General features: G+C 50.8%; 1 protein-coding gene across 4 annotated transcripts in view; it reads left to right on the top strand.

Annotated features, from left to right (window-relative positions):
• The first annotated feature begins 11,700 nt into the window (after positions 1–11,700).
• Positions 11,701–16,441, top strand: part of USP10 (ubiquitin specific peptidase 10) — a 47,686-nt gene continuing 42,945 nt past the window's right edge. For 3 of the 4 annotated variants that reach the window (XM_044269493.1, XM_044269492.1, XM_044269494.1), the window contains exon 1: positions 11,702–11,852. In XM_044269493.1, coding sequence (XP_044125428.1) covers positions 11,736–11,852 — 117 coding nt within the window. In that variant the 5' untranslated portion in view covers positions 11,702–11,735. Of the gene's footprint in view, positions 11,853–16,441 lie in introns of all 4 variants that reach the window. The other variant, XM_044269491.1, reaches the window with a different exon arrangement.

The raw sequence follows: 16,441 nt of genomic DNA on the forward strand, positions 1-16,441 counted from the left end.
CCCACACCTATATCAAGAATGGAGCCCAGCGAGGTGGTGGCTGGAGGACTCCAGTCCGGCCACTACCAAGCCGGCTCCCCAAAGAAGTGAATGGGAGCGTACCGCGCATGCGCGGCCCCCTCTCCCATTCATTTCTATGGGGCTGACGGAAATAGCTGGCCCCATAGAAAATGCGCATGCGCAGTGCGCCCTCTTTCACTTGCAGGGCTCCGTTCTCGATATAGGTGCGTCCTTACAAGTCCAGAACGGAGGATCACACTCGCACACATGGAGCGTGATTCCCGCAATGGACTCGCTGGTGTGAAACGGCCATTAGACTTGATTGTTGGAGGTCACAATGACGGCTTCCAGAAAAGTTTAAGGGCGCCTTCACACACTGCAGATTCTGTTGTAGAAGTTTCTGTGAATGAAAATCAGTTCCATTCATTTAAATTGCCCGCTGTGGCGGCAAGCGCATGGATTTCTGCAAGCCCTATCCAAATAAATGGAACCACATGGTGGATTCCACACCAAAAATCTGCCCCCAAAACACATGCAGATCTTCCCCTTTGATTTCAATGGGGAATCAGCAAGTTAATTCAAACATTGCTTTTTTTTGGATTGCCGATTTAAAAACCACACAGCGGAAAAAGAAGAATTCCCATTAAAAATGGGCAAGAATGAAAATCGTAGCCAAAATGCACTAAAAACTGTGTTAGGAAAAAAGAACCTGCAGCTTCCGAATCTGTTTTTTTCTGCACAGAAAATACTGCGTGAGCATAACCTTAAAGTTCTTGCGCGTAGAAAAAGTACCAGATTTTTCCAGCCATGGAACAGAAGATAAAAATAATAAAATGGGCGTTTGATCTATAAAAATGACCCAAAATATTGCAAACTACTGACCTACGCGAACCAAAGTGCTGTATGATGCCGTCTTGGGGCTCACTCATCAGTGAACTGTGAAATCATCATGGCAGCTCTTCTCTTTTTATTTCTGCTCTTCTGGGTTTAAAGGGGTTTTATTGGTGTTTAATATTGACGACCTGTCCTCAGAATTGGTCATCAATATGAGATCGGCGGCGGTCTGACACGTGAAATCTCTGCCGATCAGCTGTTTGAAGAGGCTGCGGTGCTCTTGTGTGCACAGCGCCGTGCACTGTATAGTGGCTGTGCTTGGTATTGCAGCTCAGAGCCATTCACTTGAACGGACCGAGCTGCACGTAGGCCATGTGACTAATGAATGTGATGTTGGTGGCTGCGGTGCTGATGTCTTTTTGAACAGCTGATTGGTTGGGGTGCTGGGAGTCGAACCCCCCCTATAAGATATGGATGACCAATCCCAAGGATAGGTCATCAGTATTAAACACCAGAAAGACCCCTTTAAGGTACACATATGGGGTAATTTATTACACTGGCCGGGAAACAGCAGAGCCCTCTGTGCATAAGAGCTACGGAAGCAGCGTAGCACAGCAAGCTATAGCTATTCCCTTACTCAGAAACAGCAGAGCTTGTGGTGCTACGCCGTTTCCGTAGCTCTCGTGCACGGAGGGATCTGCTGTTTCCCGTCCGGGAGCTGGTCGCAACTGTATCTCATCTTGCCTTAGTAACAATGAGACAACCCCTTTAATGGGGCACATTTGTTGACCCTAGAATTGGGAGACATCGGCCTATAGGTCATGTGACGTATAAAACACTGCAGCGTTGGCTCCTGATTGGTTGTCTGTGAGATTTAGACGCCTCGCACTGTCCTGCCAGCATTGTACTATCTCATATTGGTGACTTCCACCTATTTTTGCCCCGGGAGGGTGTTTTCATCTGTTTATTTGTAGACTTCCTTGTTTTACTAATATTTTTCAAACTGGGTTTTATAACACAATGTTGTTCTCTTAAATATTTTATTTCAGAATTGTAAAAACACTGAATCCTGAAAATGTGTCATGTCTGTTTTTTAGCGTCGCCTATTCAGGTTTAACCCCTCCCTGACATCTGCCATACATGTACAGACGATGTCTGGTCTTTAGAGTTGGAGCCTGCTCAGCAGCTCAGTGGGCGCCCTATCCGGGAGGTGCCAGCGTCCATGTTGGGAGACAATTCTAATCATAAACTTTAACGTCTTCAAGACCATGCCTTTTTTCATTTTTGATTTTTCCTCCTCATGTTCCAAAAGCCACATTTTTTATTTTGCCGTTTACATAGATACAGTGGATATAAAAAGTCTACACACCCCTGTTAAAATGTCAGGTTTCTGTAATGTCAAAAAATGAGACAAAGATAAATCATTTCAGAACTTTTCCCACCTTTTAATGTGACAACTCAATTGAAAAACAAATTGAAATCTTTTAGGTGGAGGGAAGAAAAAATATAAAAATAAAATAATATGGTTGCATAAGTGTGCACACCCTTAGACTAATACTTTGTTGAAGCACCTTTTGATTTTATTACAGCACTCTGTTTTGGGGTCTGAGTCTATCAGCATGGCACATTTTGACTTGGCAAGATTTGCCCACTCTTCTTGGCAAAAACACACAGCCCACTTCAGATCACCCCACAGATTGTCAATCGGATTCAGGTCTGGGCCATTCCAAAACTAATCTTCTTCTGGGGAAGCCATTCCTTGGTTGATTTGGATGGATGCTTTGGGTCGTTGTCCTGCTGAAAGAGGAAGTTCCTCTTCATGTCCAGCTTTCTAGCAGAAGCCTGAAGCTTTTGTGCCAATATTGACTGGTATTTGGAACTGTCCATAATGTCCTCTAGCTTAAAGGGGTTCTACAGTTTGTTTTAACCGATGATCTAGATCATCAGCATCTGATCAGCGGGGTCCGACACCTGGGACCCCCGCCGATCAGCTGTTTGAGAAGGCAGCGGCGCTCTAGCAGTGCTGCAGCCTTCTCACTGTTTACCGCTGGCCCAGTGACGTAACAACTAGTATCAATTGGCCTGGGCGGGGCTAAGCTCCATTAAAGTGAACAGAGCTTAGCACCGCCCAGGCCAGTGATACTAGTCGTGACGTCACTGGGCCAGCAGGTTCTCAAACAGCTGATCGGCAGGGGTCCCGGGTGTTGGACCCCCGCCGGTCAGATGCTGATGATCTATACAGAGGATAGATCATCAGTTAAAACAAACTGCAGAACCCCTTTAACTAAGGCCCCAGTTCCAGCTGAAGAAGAGCAGCCCCTTGGCATGATGCTGCCACCACCATGCTTCACTGTGGGGATGGGGTTCTTCTGGTGATGGGCAGTGTTGTTTTTGCCCCAAACATATCTTTTGGAATTATGGCCAAAAAGTCCAACCGTGGTTTCATCAGACCATAACACCTTTTCCCACATGCTTTTGGGAGACTTCAGATGTGTTTTTGCAGAATGTCGCCCGGCTTGGATGTTTTTCTTGGTAAGAAGAGGCTTCCGTCTTGCCCCTCTACCCCATAGCCCAGACATATGAAGAATGCGGGAGATTGTTGTCACATGGACCACACGGCCAGGACTGGCCAGATATTCCTGCAGCTCCTGTAATGTTGCTGTCGGCCTCTTGGTCGCCTCCCAGACCAGTTTTCTTCTCGTCTTTTCATAAATTTTGGAGGGACGTCCAGTTCTTGGTAATGTCCCTGTTGGGCCATATTTCCCCACTTGATGATGACGGTCTCCACTGTGTTCCATGGTATATCTAATGCCTTGGACATTCTTTTGTCCCCTTCTCCTGACTGATACCTTCTAACAATGAGATCCCTCTGATGCTCTGGAAGCTCTCTGTGGACCGTGGCTTCTGCTGTGGGATGTGACTAAGGACATTTCAGGAAAGACCAACTAGAGCGGCTGCACTTTATCTGGGGTTAATCAGAGGCCCTTTACATGACGGCCGGTGTCTGCGGACTGCGATCTAACAGGATTCTGAATGTGATTGCTTAATTCTGAACACAGCGACATCCCCAGTTATAAGAGGGGGTGCACACTTATGCAACCACATTATTTTAGTTTTCTTCCCTCTACCTAAAAGATTTCAGTTTGTTTTTCAATTGAGTTGTACAGTTTATAGGTCACATTAAGGCCGAGTTCTCACGAACGTGTGTGATCCTTGGCCGTATTGCGGGCCGCAATACACGGCCACAGTTCCGTGTGCATTCCGCACCACGGATGCGGACCCATTCACTTCAATGGGTCCGCAAATCCGGAACGGCACCCCTCGGAAGCACTACGGAGTGCTTCCGTGGGGTTGCATCCCGTACTTCTGTTCCGCAAAAGGATAGAACATGTCCTATCTTTTTGCGGAACGGGCGGATCGCAGACTCATTAAAGTGAATGGGTCCGCGATCCGATGCGGGTGACGCACGGGCATGGGTCACACACGTTCGTGTGAACTCTGCCTAAGGCCTCTTTCACACGGGCGTTGCAGGAAAATGTGCGGGTGCGTTGCGGGAACATGAACGATTTTTCCGCGCGAGTGGAAAACATTGTGATGCGTTTTGCACTCGCGTGAGAAAAATCGGCATGTTTGGTACCCGAACTTCTTCACAGAAGTTCGGGCTTGGGATCGGTGTTCTGTAGATTGTATTATTTTCCCTTATAACATGGTTAAAAAGCGCTGGAGGGGTTAAAAAAATAAATAAACTCGCCTTAATCCACTTGATCGCGCAGCCGGCATCTCTTCTGTCTTTGCTTTGTGCAGGAACAGGACCTGTGGTGATGTCACTCTGGTCATCACATGATCCATCACCATGGTAAAAGATCATGTGACTGACCATGTGATGACCGGAGTGACGTCACCACAGGTCCTGTTCCTGCACAAAGCAAAGAAAGAATACAGAAGAGATGCCGGCTGCGCGATCAAGTGGATTAAGGTGAGTTTAATTTATTATTATTTTTAACCCCTCCAGCGCTATTTTACTTAGCATTCTGTATTCAGAATGCTATTATTTTCCCTTATAACCATGTTATAAGGAAAAATAATAATGATCGGGTCTCTATCCCGATAGTCTCCTAGCAACCGTGCGTGAAAATCGCACCGCATCTGCACTGGCTTGCGATTTTCACGCAACCCCATTCATTTCTATGGGGCCTGCGTTACGTGAAAAACGCACAAAATAGAGCATGCTGCGATTTTCACACAACGCACAAGTGATGCGTGAAAATCACCGCTTATGTGAACAGCCCCATAGAAATTAATGGGTCGGGATTCAGTGCGGGTGCAATGCGTTCAACTCACGCATCGCATCCGTGCGGAATACTCGCCCGTGTGAAAGGGGCCTAAAGGTGGAAAAAGTTCTTAAATGATTTATCTTTGTCTCATTTTTTTACAGAACAGAAACCTGACATTTTAACAGGGGTGTGTAGACTTTTTATATCCACTGTATATGAGCGCTTCTTTTTTGCGGGACAAGATGCATTTTTTAATACCACCATTTAATTTACCATGTCTTGTATTAGGAAAAAAAATATTTGTGTGGCAAAATTGGAAAAAAAAAACTGAATTCCACAAAGGTTTTTGGGGTTTTGACATCACAGCGTTCACTATGCACTAAAAATGGCCAGACGTTCTTATTCTGCGGCTCAATGCGACGATACCAAACTTGAATTTTTTTTTTTTTTTACTACTTTAAAAAAAATAAAACCTTTAGAAAAATCTAAATTTTCTTTGCATCGCTATATTCTGACAGCCATAACCTTTTTATATTGCGGACTACAGAGCTTTAGAAGGGCTTGTTTTTTGCGTAACGAACTGTAGTTTTCATTGATGCCATTTTTGTAGCATATACAATGTTTTGATCACAGGTATTAAATTTTTTGGGGGGACAAAACAAAAAAATGGCAAATCACGTGTTTTTTTTTTTTTTTTTCTGTTACTGCATTCACCGCACAATATTTTTTTTAAAATAATTGTAATAGTTCAGACATTTTCGGATGCGGCGATACACAATATGTTTATTTTTTTTATTGTTTATGTATTTTTATATGTAAAATTGGGTAAGGGGGGGGGGTGATTCAAACTTTTAATATATTGGTGTTTTTTTTTTCTTTTACAACAATTAGCCCCCATAGAGGCCTCGTACATGGGATCTTTTGATCCCCCTCTCCTATTCACCATAATAGAGATCTATTAAGGTGAATAGGATTTCTACACTCTCCATGCAGCGCTGTGCCTCGTGCATAGCTCAGTATGGAGAAAGCCATGGCAGGCCTGGATCACTTCAGCAGCGTCCAGGCTGCCATGGCAACCGATCAGAGCCCCGCAATTTCACTGTGGGGGCTCCGATCGGAAGGAAGATGGAGCCGCATCACTTCACAGGTGCCACGATCAGCCTTGATCGTGGCACCTGAGGGGTTAAATGGCAGGGGCGGCCGGATGTTGGCGATATCATACAGCTGGCAGATTGCGCGTATGGAGCGGGCTCACTGCAGAGGCCCGCTCCATACATCCCCTGGCATGCAATGACGTACCTGTACTTTAAAATGTGTGAAGGGGTTAAAGAGGTTGTCTTACTTCAGGCTCCTCCTGCTGATAAGATCACGGGAGCCGTGTAGCTGTTATGGCAGCCTGAGGCCTTGTGAAGGCTCCCAGCTCTGCCACAGTAATAAAGGGGTTTTCGAGGACTTAGATACTGATGGCCTAGACATGGGTCAGATACAGGACACTTTGATTGATCAGCTGTTACAGGCAGCCGCAGAAGCAAAAGGCCCCACACACTGCATAGTTTCCAGCATACTGCAGCTCAGCTCCAACTCATAGAAACTAAGCTGGAAGACCCCAGCACGGCCAGTACATGACCACTACTTGCCTGAAACAGCTAACTGGTGAGGGTTCAGTGTGGAGCCCTTACTGATCTGATTCCTGAGGATTTGCTGCCTGGTCCAGTTTTAAGTTGTATAAATTAAATAGCAATAATGACCCTGACCCAGTGGGTACAAACTGTCAGATGGCGCTGAAGGTGAACCTGCACTTGCAGCCATCGCAGGTCAATCAGAGCAGGGCATCTCACACAATGATATCAAGATGCCACGAGTCCTTCAGAGAGCAGTGTAACCACTCTGTATATATTGTGCAAGCTGTATAGACAGGGGCAAGGATGGGTACAGACAAGATGGCGATCATCGTGGCCTTTCCCAAGAGCTGTAAAATCCAGAACAACCCACAGCGTTGTCCACGGTGCTGATTTTTACCTGTTGGCTGCCATCTCCTTCCTCACACGAGCAGGGCACAGATCCCATCCATCTCAGCCAGCTGAGACTGTCTCCTGGTGACACTCTTTTCTCTCAAAGGGAATCTGCCAGCTGCCGTATCCTGCCCTCCGAGGACATCACATGGGTCCGTCACTACGCTGCCCCTGAATTCAGAGGGTCAGTCACTACACTGCTCCTGAAATCAGAGGGCCCATCACTACGCTGCCCCTGAAATCAGAGGGCCCGTCACTACGCTGCCCCTGAAATCAGAGGGCCCGTCACTACGCTGCCCCTGAAATCAGAGGGTCCGTCACTACGCTGCCCCTGAAATCAGAGGGTCCGTCACTACGCTGCCCCTGAAATCAGAGGGCCCGTCACTACACTGCCCCTGAAATCAGAGGGTCAGTCACTACAGTGCCCCTGAAATCAGAGGGCCCGTCACTACGCTGCCCCTGAAATCAGAGGGTCCGTCACTACGCTGCCCCTGAAATCAGAGGGCCCGTCACTACGCTGCCCCTGAAATCAGAGGGTCCGTCACTACGCTGCCCCTGAAATCAGAGGGCCCGTCACTACGCTGCCCCAGAAATCAGAGGGCCCGTCACTACGCTGCCCCAGAAATCAGAGGGTCCGTCACTACGCTGCCCCTGAAATCAGAGGGTCCGTCACTACGCTGACCCTGAAATCAGAGGGTCCGTCACTACTCTGCCCCTGAAATCAGAGGGTCAGTCACTACGCTGCCCCTGAAGTCAGAGGGTCCGTCACTACGCTGCCCCTGAAATCAGAGGGTCCGTCACAACGCTGCCCCTGAAATCAGAGGGTCCGTCACTACAGTGCCCCTGAAATCAGAGGGTCCGTCACTACGCTGCCCCTGAAATCAGAGGGTCCGTCACTACAGTGCCCCTGAAATCAGAGGGTCCGTCACTACACTGCTCCTGAAATCAGAGGGTCCGTCACTACGCTGCCCCTGAAATCAGAGGGTCCGTCACTACGCTGCCCCTGAAATCAGAGGGTCCGTCACTAGGCTGCCCCTGAAATCAGAGGGTCCGTCACTAGGCTGCCCCTGAAATCAGAGGGTCCGTCTCTTCTCTACCCCCGAAACCAGAGGGTCTGTCTCTTCTCTACCCCCGAAACCAGTGGGGCCGTCTCTTCTCTACCCCTGAAACCAGAGGGTCTGTCTCTTCTCCACCCCCGAAACCAGAGGGTCTGTCTCTTCTCAACCCCCGAAACCAGACGGTCTGTCTCTTCTCAACCCCCAAAACCAAAAGGTCTGTCAGTACTTTGCCAACTTTCATTTCTCAAAGCTCCTTTGGAAAATGAAAAGATCAATCTGATTGGTTGCTGTGGGTAACTAAGACTACTTTCACACTTGCAGCAGTTTGATCCGACAGGCAGTTCCGTCGTCGGAAACTGCCCGCCGGATCCGCCGCTGACTGAAAGCATTTGTGAGACGGTTCCGGATGCGTCTCACAAATGCATTGCAAGGACGGATCCGTCTATCCGCTTGTCATGCGAACAGACGGATCCGTCTTGTATCTTTTTTCACATTTTTACCGGTCTGCGCATGCGCAGGCCGGATCCGGCATTTTGAATGCCGGATTCGGCACTAATACATTCCTATGGGAAAAATGCCAGATTCGGCATTCAGGCAAGTCTTCAGTTTTTTTTTGCTGGAGATAAAACCGTAGCATGCTACGGTTTTATTTTTTGCCTGATCAGTCAAAACAACTGAACTGAAGACATCCTGAACGGATCGCTCTCCATTCAGAATGCATGGGGATATGCCGGATCAGTTATTTTCCGGTATAGAGCCCCTGTGACGGAACTCAGTGCCGGAAAAGAAAAACGCAAGTGTGAAAGTAGCCTAAGGCCTCTTTCACACTTGCGTTGTCCGGATCCGACGTGTACTCCACTTGCCGGAATTACACGCCGGATCCGGAAAAACGCAAGTGAACTGGAAGCATTTGAAGACGGATCCGTCTTCAAAATGCTTTCAGTGTTACTATGGCAGCCAGGACGCTATTAAAGTCCTGGTTGCCATAGTAGTAGTGGGGAGCGGGCGAGCAGTATACTTACAGTCAGTGCGGCTCCCGGGGCGCTCCAGAGTGACGTCAGAGCGCCCCATGCGCATGGATGACATGCCATGCGATCACGTCATCCATGTGCGTGGGGCGCCCTGACGTCACTCTGGAGCGCCCCGGGAGCCGCACTGACAGTAAGTATATCGCTCCCCTTTATCATGGCTGCCAGGACTTTAGCGTCCTGGCAGCCATGGTAACCATTGAGAAAAAGCTAAACGTCGCATCCGGCAATGCGCCGAAACGACGTTTAGCTTAAGGCCGGATCCGGATCAATGCCTTTCAATGGGCATTAATTCCGGATCCGGCCTTGCGGCAAGTGTTCAGGATTTTTGGCCGGAGCAAAAAGCGCAGCATGCTGCAGTATTTTCTCCGGCCAAAAAACGTTCCGTTCCGGAACTGAAGACATCCTGATGCATCCTGAACGGATTTCTCTCTATTCAGAATGCATTAGGATAATCCTGATCAGTATTCTTCCGGCATAGAGCGCCGACGACGGAACTCTATGCCGGAAGACAAGAACGCAGGTGTGAAAGAGCCCTAAGGCAGTTCTACTTTACACCAGGTTTAATAAAACTCTTCCCTCAGTTTTTGCTCTTCTCAGCTTTATGTCTCTTTCCTCTCACTTCTCCCAGGTTTTCCTCTAATGTTGTCTCAGACTCTTTCCTCTGAGGTTTTCCTCTCACTTCTCTCAGGTTTTCCTCTCATGCTGTCTCTTTCCTCTCAGGTTTTCCTCTCATGCTGTCTCTTTCCTCTCAGGTTTTCCTCTTATGCTGTCTCTTTGCTCTCAGGTTTTCCTCTAATTTCTCTCAGGTTTTCCTCTCATGCTGTCTCTTTCCTCTCAGGTTTTCCTCTCATGCTGTCTCTTTGCTCTCAGGTTTTCCTCTCATGCTGTCTCTTTGCTCTCAGGTTTTCCTCTCACTTCTCTCAGGTTTTCCTCTCATGCTGTCTCTTTGCTCTCAGGTTTTACTCTCATGCTGTCTCTTTGCTCTCAGGTTTTACTCTCATGCTGTCTCTTTGCTCTCAGGTTTTCCTCTAATTTCTCTCAGGTTTTCCTCTCATGCTGTCTCTTTGCTCTCAGGTTTTCCTCTCACTACTCTCAGGTTTTCCTCTCATGCTGTCTCTTTCCTCTCAGGTTTTCCTCTCATGCTGTCTCTTTCCTCTCAGGTTTTCCTCTTATGCTGTCTCTTTGCTCTCAGGTTTTCCTCTAATTTCTCTCAGGTTTTCCTCTCATGCTGTCTCTTTGCTCTCAGGTTTTCCTCTCATGCTGTCTCTTTGCTCTCAGGTTTTCCTCTCATGCTGTCTCTTTGCTCTCAGGTTTTCCTCTCACTTCTCTCAGGTTTTCCTCTCATGCTGTCTCTTTGCTCTCAGGTTTTCCTCTCATGCTGTCTCTTTGCTCTCAGGTTTTCCTCTCACTTCTCTCAGGTTTTCCTCTTATGCTGTCTCTTTGCTCTCAGGTTTTCCTCTAATTTCTCTCAGGTTTTCCTCTCATGCTGTCTCTTTGCTCTCAGGTTTTCCTCTCATGCTGTCTCTTTGCTCTCAGGTTTTCCTCTCATGCTGTCTCTTTGCTCTCAGGTTTTCCTCTCACTTCTCTCAGGTTTTCCTCTCATGCTGTCTCTTTGCTCTCAGGTTTTCCTCTCATGCTGTCTCTTTGCTCTCAGGTTTTCCTCTCACTTCTCTCAGGTTTTCCTCTCATGCTGTCTCTTTGCTCTCAGGTTTTCCTCTCACTTCTCTCAGGTTTTCCTCTCATGCTGTCTCTTTGCTCTCAGGTTTTACTCTCATGCTGTCTCTTTGCTCTCAGGTTTTCCTCTAATTTCTCTCAGGTTTTCCTCTCATGCTGTCTCTTTGCTCTCAGGTTTTCCTCTCACTACTCTCAGGTTTTCCTCTCATGCTGTCTCTTTCCTCTCAGGTTTCCCTCTCATTCTGTCTCTTTCCTCTCTGGTTTTCCTCTCATGCTGTCTCTTTGCTCTCAGGTTTTCCTCTCATGCTGTCTCTTTCCTCTCAGGTTTTCCTCTCATGCTGTCTCTTTCCTCTCATGCTGTCTCTTTCCTCTCAGGTTTTCCTCTAATGCTGTCTCTTTGCTCTCAGGTTTTCCTCTCATGCTGTCTCTTTCCTCTCAGGTTTTCCTCTCATGCTGTCTCTTTGCTCTCAGGTTTTCCTCTCATGCTGTCTCTTTCCTCTCAGGTTTTCCTCTCATGCTGTCTCTTTCCTCTCAGGTTTTCCTCTCATGCTGTCTCTTTGCTCTCAGGTTTTCCTCTCACTTCTCTCAGGTTTTCCTCTCATGCTGTCTCTTTCCTCTCAGGTTTCCCTCTCATGCTGTCTCTTTCCTCTCAGGTTTTCCTCTCATGCTGTATCTTTGCTCTCAGGTTTTCCTCTCACTTCTCTCAGGTTTTCCTCTCATGCTGTCTCTAGGTGTTCTGCATCTACCTCCCTTCCCGCTCGAGGGTCACGTGGTGGACTCCGCCCCTTCTTGGGTTGCGCGCTAGGCCCCGCCCCTTGTGAGGTGTGAGGGGGGAGGACGGCGTGGCTGGACATGCGCTCTTCTGCGGAACTGGGTAGGCGCGCTGGGAGAAGATGGCGGCGGCGGGGGAAGCGGCATGAGCGGCCTCACTCATTGAAAGTGTCCAGCATGGCCTCCCCGGGCGCGCAGGTAGGTGGCGGGCAGCCGGCGACAACACAGCAGCCTGTGAGCCACCGGGGCTTCCGTCACTGCTCCGTTCGAGGAGCCGGGGGGCGGCGGTGCTAGGCCCGGCCTCATTTCTGCAGCCTCATCGGGGCCCGGGGCTCCGATCACACGTGGGGCCTGGAAATGGAGGCCGGGCTGTGGGACCGGGCCAGATCCTGTCATTTACCTCTCATGGGCACCTCCGCTCCAGGAGAGGGGTAGGATGGGGTGAGATGGGCACTGCTGGAGGGGGTGAGGTGGGCACTGCCAGAGGGGTGACTGGAGGGGGTGAGGTGGGCACTGCCAGAGGGGCGACTGGAGGGGGTGAGGTGGGCACTGCCAGAGGGGCGACTGGAGGGGGTGAGGTGGGCACTGCCAGAGGGGCGACTGGAGGGGGTGAGGTGGGCACTGCCAGAGGGGCGACTGGAGGGGGTGAGGTGGGCACTGCTGGAGGGGGTGAGGTGGGCACTGCCAGAGGGGTGACTGGAGGGGGTGAGGTGGGCATTGCTGGAGGGGGTGAGGTGGGCACTGCCAGAGGGGTGACTGGAGGGGGTGAGGTGGGCATTGCTGGAGGGGGTGAGGTGGGCACTGCCAGAGGGGTGACTGGAGGGGGTGAGGTGGGCACTGCTGGAGGGGGTGAGGTGGGCACTGCCAGAGGGGTGACTGGAGGGGGTGAGGTGGGCACTGCTGGAGGGGGTGGGCACTGCCAGAGGGGTGACTGGAGGGGGTGAGGTGGGCACTGCCAGAAGGGTGACTGGAGGGGGTGAGGTGGGCACTGCCAGAGGGGTGACTGGAGGGGGTGAGGTGGACACTGCTGGAGGGGGTGAGGTGGACACTGCTGGAGGGGGTGAGGTGGACACTGCTGGAGGGGGTGAGGTGGACACTGCTGGAGGGGGTGAGGTGGGCACTGCCAGAGGGGTGACTGGAGGGGGTGAGGTGGGCACTGCTGGAGGGGGTGAGGTGGGCACTGCCAGAGGGGTGACTGGAGGGGGTGAGGTGGGCACTGCCAGAGGGGTGACTGGAGGGGGTGAGGTGGGCACTGCCAGAAGGGTGACTGGAGGGGGTGAGGTGGGCACTGCCAGAAGGGTGACTGGAGGGGGTGAGGTGGGCACTGCCAGAAGGGTGACTGGAGGGGGTGAGGTGGGCACTGCCAGAAGGGTGACTGGAGGGGGTGAGGTGGGCACTGCCAGAAGGGTGACTGGAGGGGGTGAGGTGGGCACTGCCAGAAGGCTGACTGGAGGGGGTGAGGTGGGCACTGCCAGAAGGCTGACTGGAGGGGGTGAGGTGGGCACTGCCAGAAGGGTGACTGGAGGGGGTGAGGTGGGCACTGCGGGAGGGGGTGAGGTGGGCACTGCGGGAGGGGGTGAGGTGGGCACTGCCAGAGGGGCGACGGGAGGGGGTGAGGTGGGCACTGCCAGAGGGGCGACGGGAGGGGGTCAGTATGCGACACAGTGCAGTGCCTCTGGGGTGGCGCTCCGGGGCACTGCCCCACACTGTGGTAACCTGCGATTCAGCATCACGGCCTCTCACGACTGTGGACTATCCTGGGGTCTGTGATGTGACGATCTTGGGGTGCAGCTCGTGATCTTGTACTTGATGGCTCCTAAACGGACCGGCGGCAGTGGTAGAGCAGCGAGGAGTGTGTGCAGCACAGGAAAGTGCCGCTTAAAGGGCCAGGACCCTAATATCTGCATCGCTGCAGTCACACCGCACAATTGCTGATTGGCCTGTGTTATAATTGCTCACGAGAACAGGAGACGTTCCGGTGGTGGGAGCGTCTGGCCGACTATCTGCCGATGGGGGCCAGCCGCGTCTGTACCGTATTGCCCGCATGGTGTTTTGCTTACTAAGCCTATTTTTAATGGAGAGAAGTCTGTGCCTCAAGTGATGTCACTTTCTCTGAAGAGTTTTATGAGGGGGGAAGAGTTGATAAAAAAAAAAAAGCTGTTACCGAACCCCAACACTGGAAGGGACTGTGGCTCCTGCAATTCGAAAAAACGGCATTGACCTCAAAAACGCACCTCGTGGTTGAACGTGCGCGTGTCCTGTGTGTGATATTTCCCGTAGACGCCCACGTTGCAGTTACGAGCCCTTCTGGCCCCGACACTACACACGTCTGTATATGTCACCGTGTGACGGCGAATGTTACCGCAACGCAACCCCATTGACTTTCACTAACTTATGTGATATCTTTGACATGGGGTTGAGGGGGAGATCGTTGCCATGTGGCCCCCGGGGCCCTTTACATGTTCCTTCCCATACAGGTTCATTGGTTGTCAGCAGCAAGTCCATGTCTGCACGGAGCAATATGCTATTTACATATGAGGACCCTAGGGGCCAGATGAAACATGGGATCCCCTGAAGCTCCATCAGGTGACTGGCAGCACCTTTATTTGGAACAAGCATTTGTCCCAATCCTTGGCCCTAAGGGTTAGAGGGTGATCAGGGATTTGCATCCACAGGTTACTGCAGCGTGTATTGACCCGCGGTGCACATTTTACACCCTCACAGGTCACTTTATGCTGCGGAGTTCCCCCTTTGCAGTGCATTGTGCAGCCGTACCCCAAGGCTCTTATTAGGGACCGACCGATACTGCTTTTTTATTTTTTTTATTAATTTTTTTAGAGCTGATATCCTGTGAACTTTCAGGCCGATAACTTATACCGGTATTCCCTATTCACCCTGATGGAGCTCTATTGGGCTACTTTCACACTTGCGGCAGAGAGATCCGGCAAGCAGTTCCGTCGCTGGAACTGCCTGCCGGTCAGGCAAAACGTATGCCAACTGATGGCTTTAGTAAGACTGATCAGGATCCCGATCAGTCGAAAAAATGCCGGATCAGTCTTTCCGGTGTCATCCGGCAAAACGGATCCGGCATTTATTTTTCCAGCTTTTTTTTTTTCAGTCTGCGCATGCGCAGACCGGAAGGACGGGTCCGGCATTCAGGCAAGTCTTCAGTTTTTTCCGCCGTAGCATGCTACGGTTTTATCTTTTGCCTGATGCATCCTGAACGGATTACTCTCCATTCAGAATGCATGGGGATATGCCTGATCAGTTCTTTTCCGGTATAGAGCCCCTGTGACGGAACTCGGTGCCGGAAAAGAAAAACGCGAGTGTGAAAGTGCCCTTAGGGGGGACTAGGATCTCGCACTCTCACTGCTGCCCTGTGCATAGTCCCACACAGCAGCAGGGAGGTTACCATGGAAGGCTTCAGCAGCTTCCTGGCTGTCATGGTAACCGATCGTAGGTCAATGATAATTGACCTTTAATACCGATACAGGAGGTGGGTACAGCTGGGCACCCACCTCCTGTATTTGTATTAAAGGTTAATTATCATTGGTGGCACAGTGGCCAGGCACCTGCTATGCTGGCTGCTTGACTCTGGGGAGGAGGCCGCCGCGCGCACTAGCTGAGACAGCGCAGCGCTAAACCCTCCCCTGTCCCTCCTCCTGCTTTAATATTAGCCAGCCATTCATTGGTGGCAGGGGTGCGGGCAGCTTCAGAGCCCGCTCATTTTATTGGGCTCTGCGGCGACTGCGTCATAGGAGGGAGGGATTCCCTCCTTCCGTCCGTCCCTCCCTCCTTCTCTGTTGACTCTAGCCACGGAACATGGCAGCGCGCGCCAAGCGCCATGTTTTCGCATAAGCGAGCAGCGCTGGACGCATTATCGGCAAGGTTAGAAGGTTTGAAAATCATGAATATCGCCCGATAACATCGCTAAATCCAATAATCGGTTGTTCCCTAGCTCTTATGTCAAGCGTCGGCAATGATTGGCAGCGCAGTCAGTAAATGCTCCTCGTGTCGTAGGTGAGGGTCATCCTCACAAGAGCGGCCACCAGATCCATGTCTCCTCATGTAAAGGGGCTTATAGTCCCGTCCGTCTGGGGCCGGATCACTTGCTGCCTGGTCTCCTCTGCTGTGTAAAAGTCTACACGCCCGCTCTACACTTCCAGCGTGCCACTCGGCATTACCATTCATTAGAACTGCAAGTCACAGTGATTCATGCAGGACTATGTGCGCCCCGGATTAAGTACCTCCTGCAAGAATGTATCCCCTGCCAAGGACTGCCCATTATTGTTAGGGTTGGGTTAACCCTTACACCGCTGGCAGGCCAGTTCGTGTCGGCATCATCTCTTGGGTCACTTGTGGGCAATGAGCAGGATTGAGGTTTACAGGTGACCCTGAAGACATTTTTCCTATAATCTCCTATCCACAGGATCGCTGGGATCCCCACCAGTCACTTGGGGGGCGAGCATGTCCCCTGTCACCTCATTCATTATCTTGTGTGGCCGCACAACAGACGTACAGAACCCGAACCATGCGGGAGAGCGGGATGCCGTGTACTCCTTAAAGGGGTTATCTCGCCCAAAGTATTGCATTATGATTTTTTTTACATTACCACACGATCACTGCGCCCCCGGGATCGCGTGCTGTACGTTGGGTATGTGACCCTAGCCCGGTTTCACCCCGCAGTTTGTGTCTGTGTCCCGTCAGACAGCTCGGAGCACCCGAGGCCGCCTGACTGCGCAGGCGCAACCCCTGTACCTTGTTGGCTGAAGCTGGGGTAGGATCAC

This window comes from Bufo gargarizans, chromosome 10 (genome assembly GCF_014858855.1).
Source record: "Bufo gargarizans isolate SCDJY-AF-19 chromosome 10, ASM1485885v1, whole genome shotgun sequence".
NCBI lineage: Eukaryota > Metazoa > Chordata > Amphibia > Anura > Bufonidae > Bufo > Bufo gargarizans.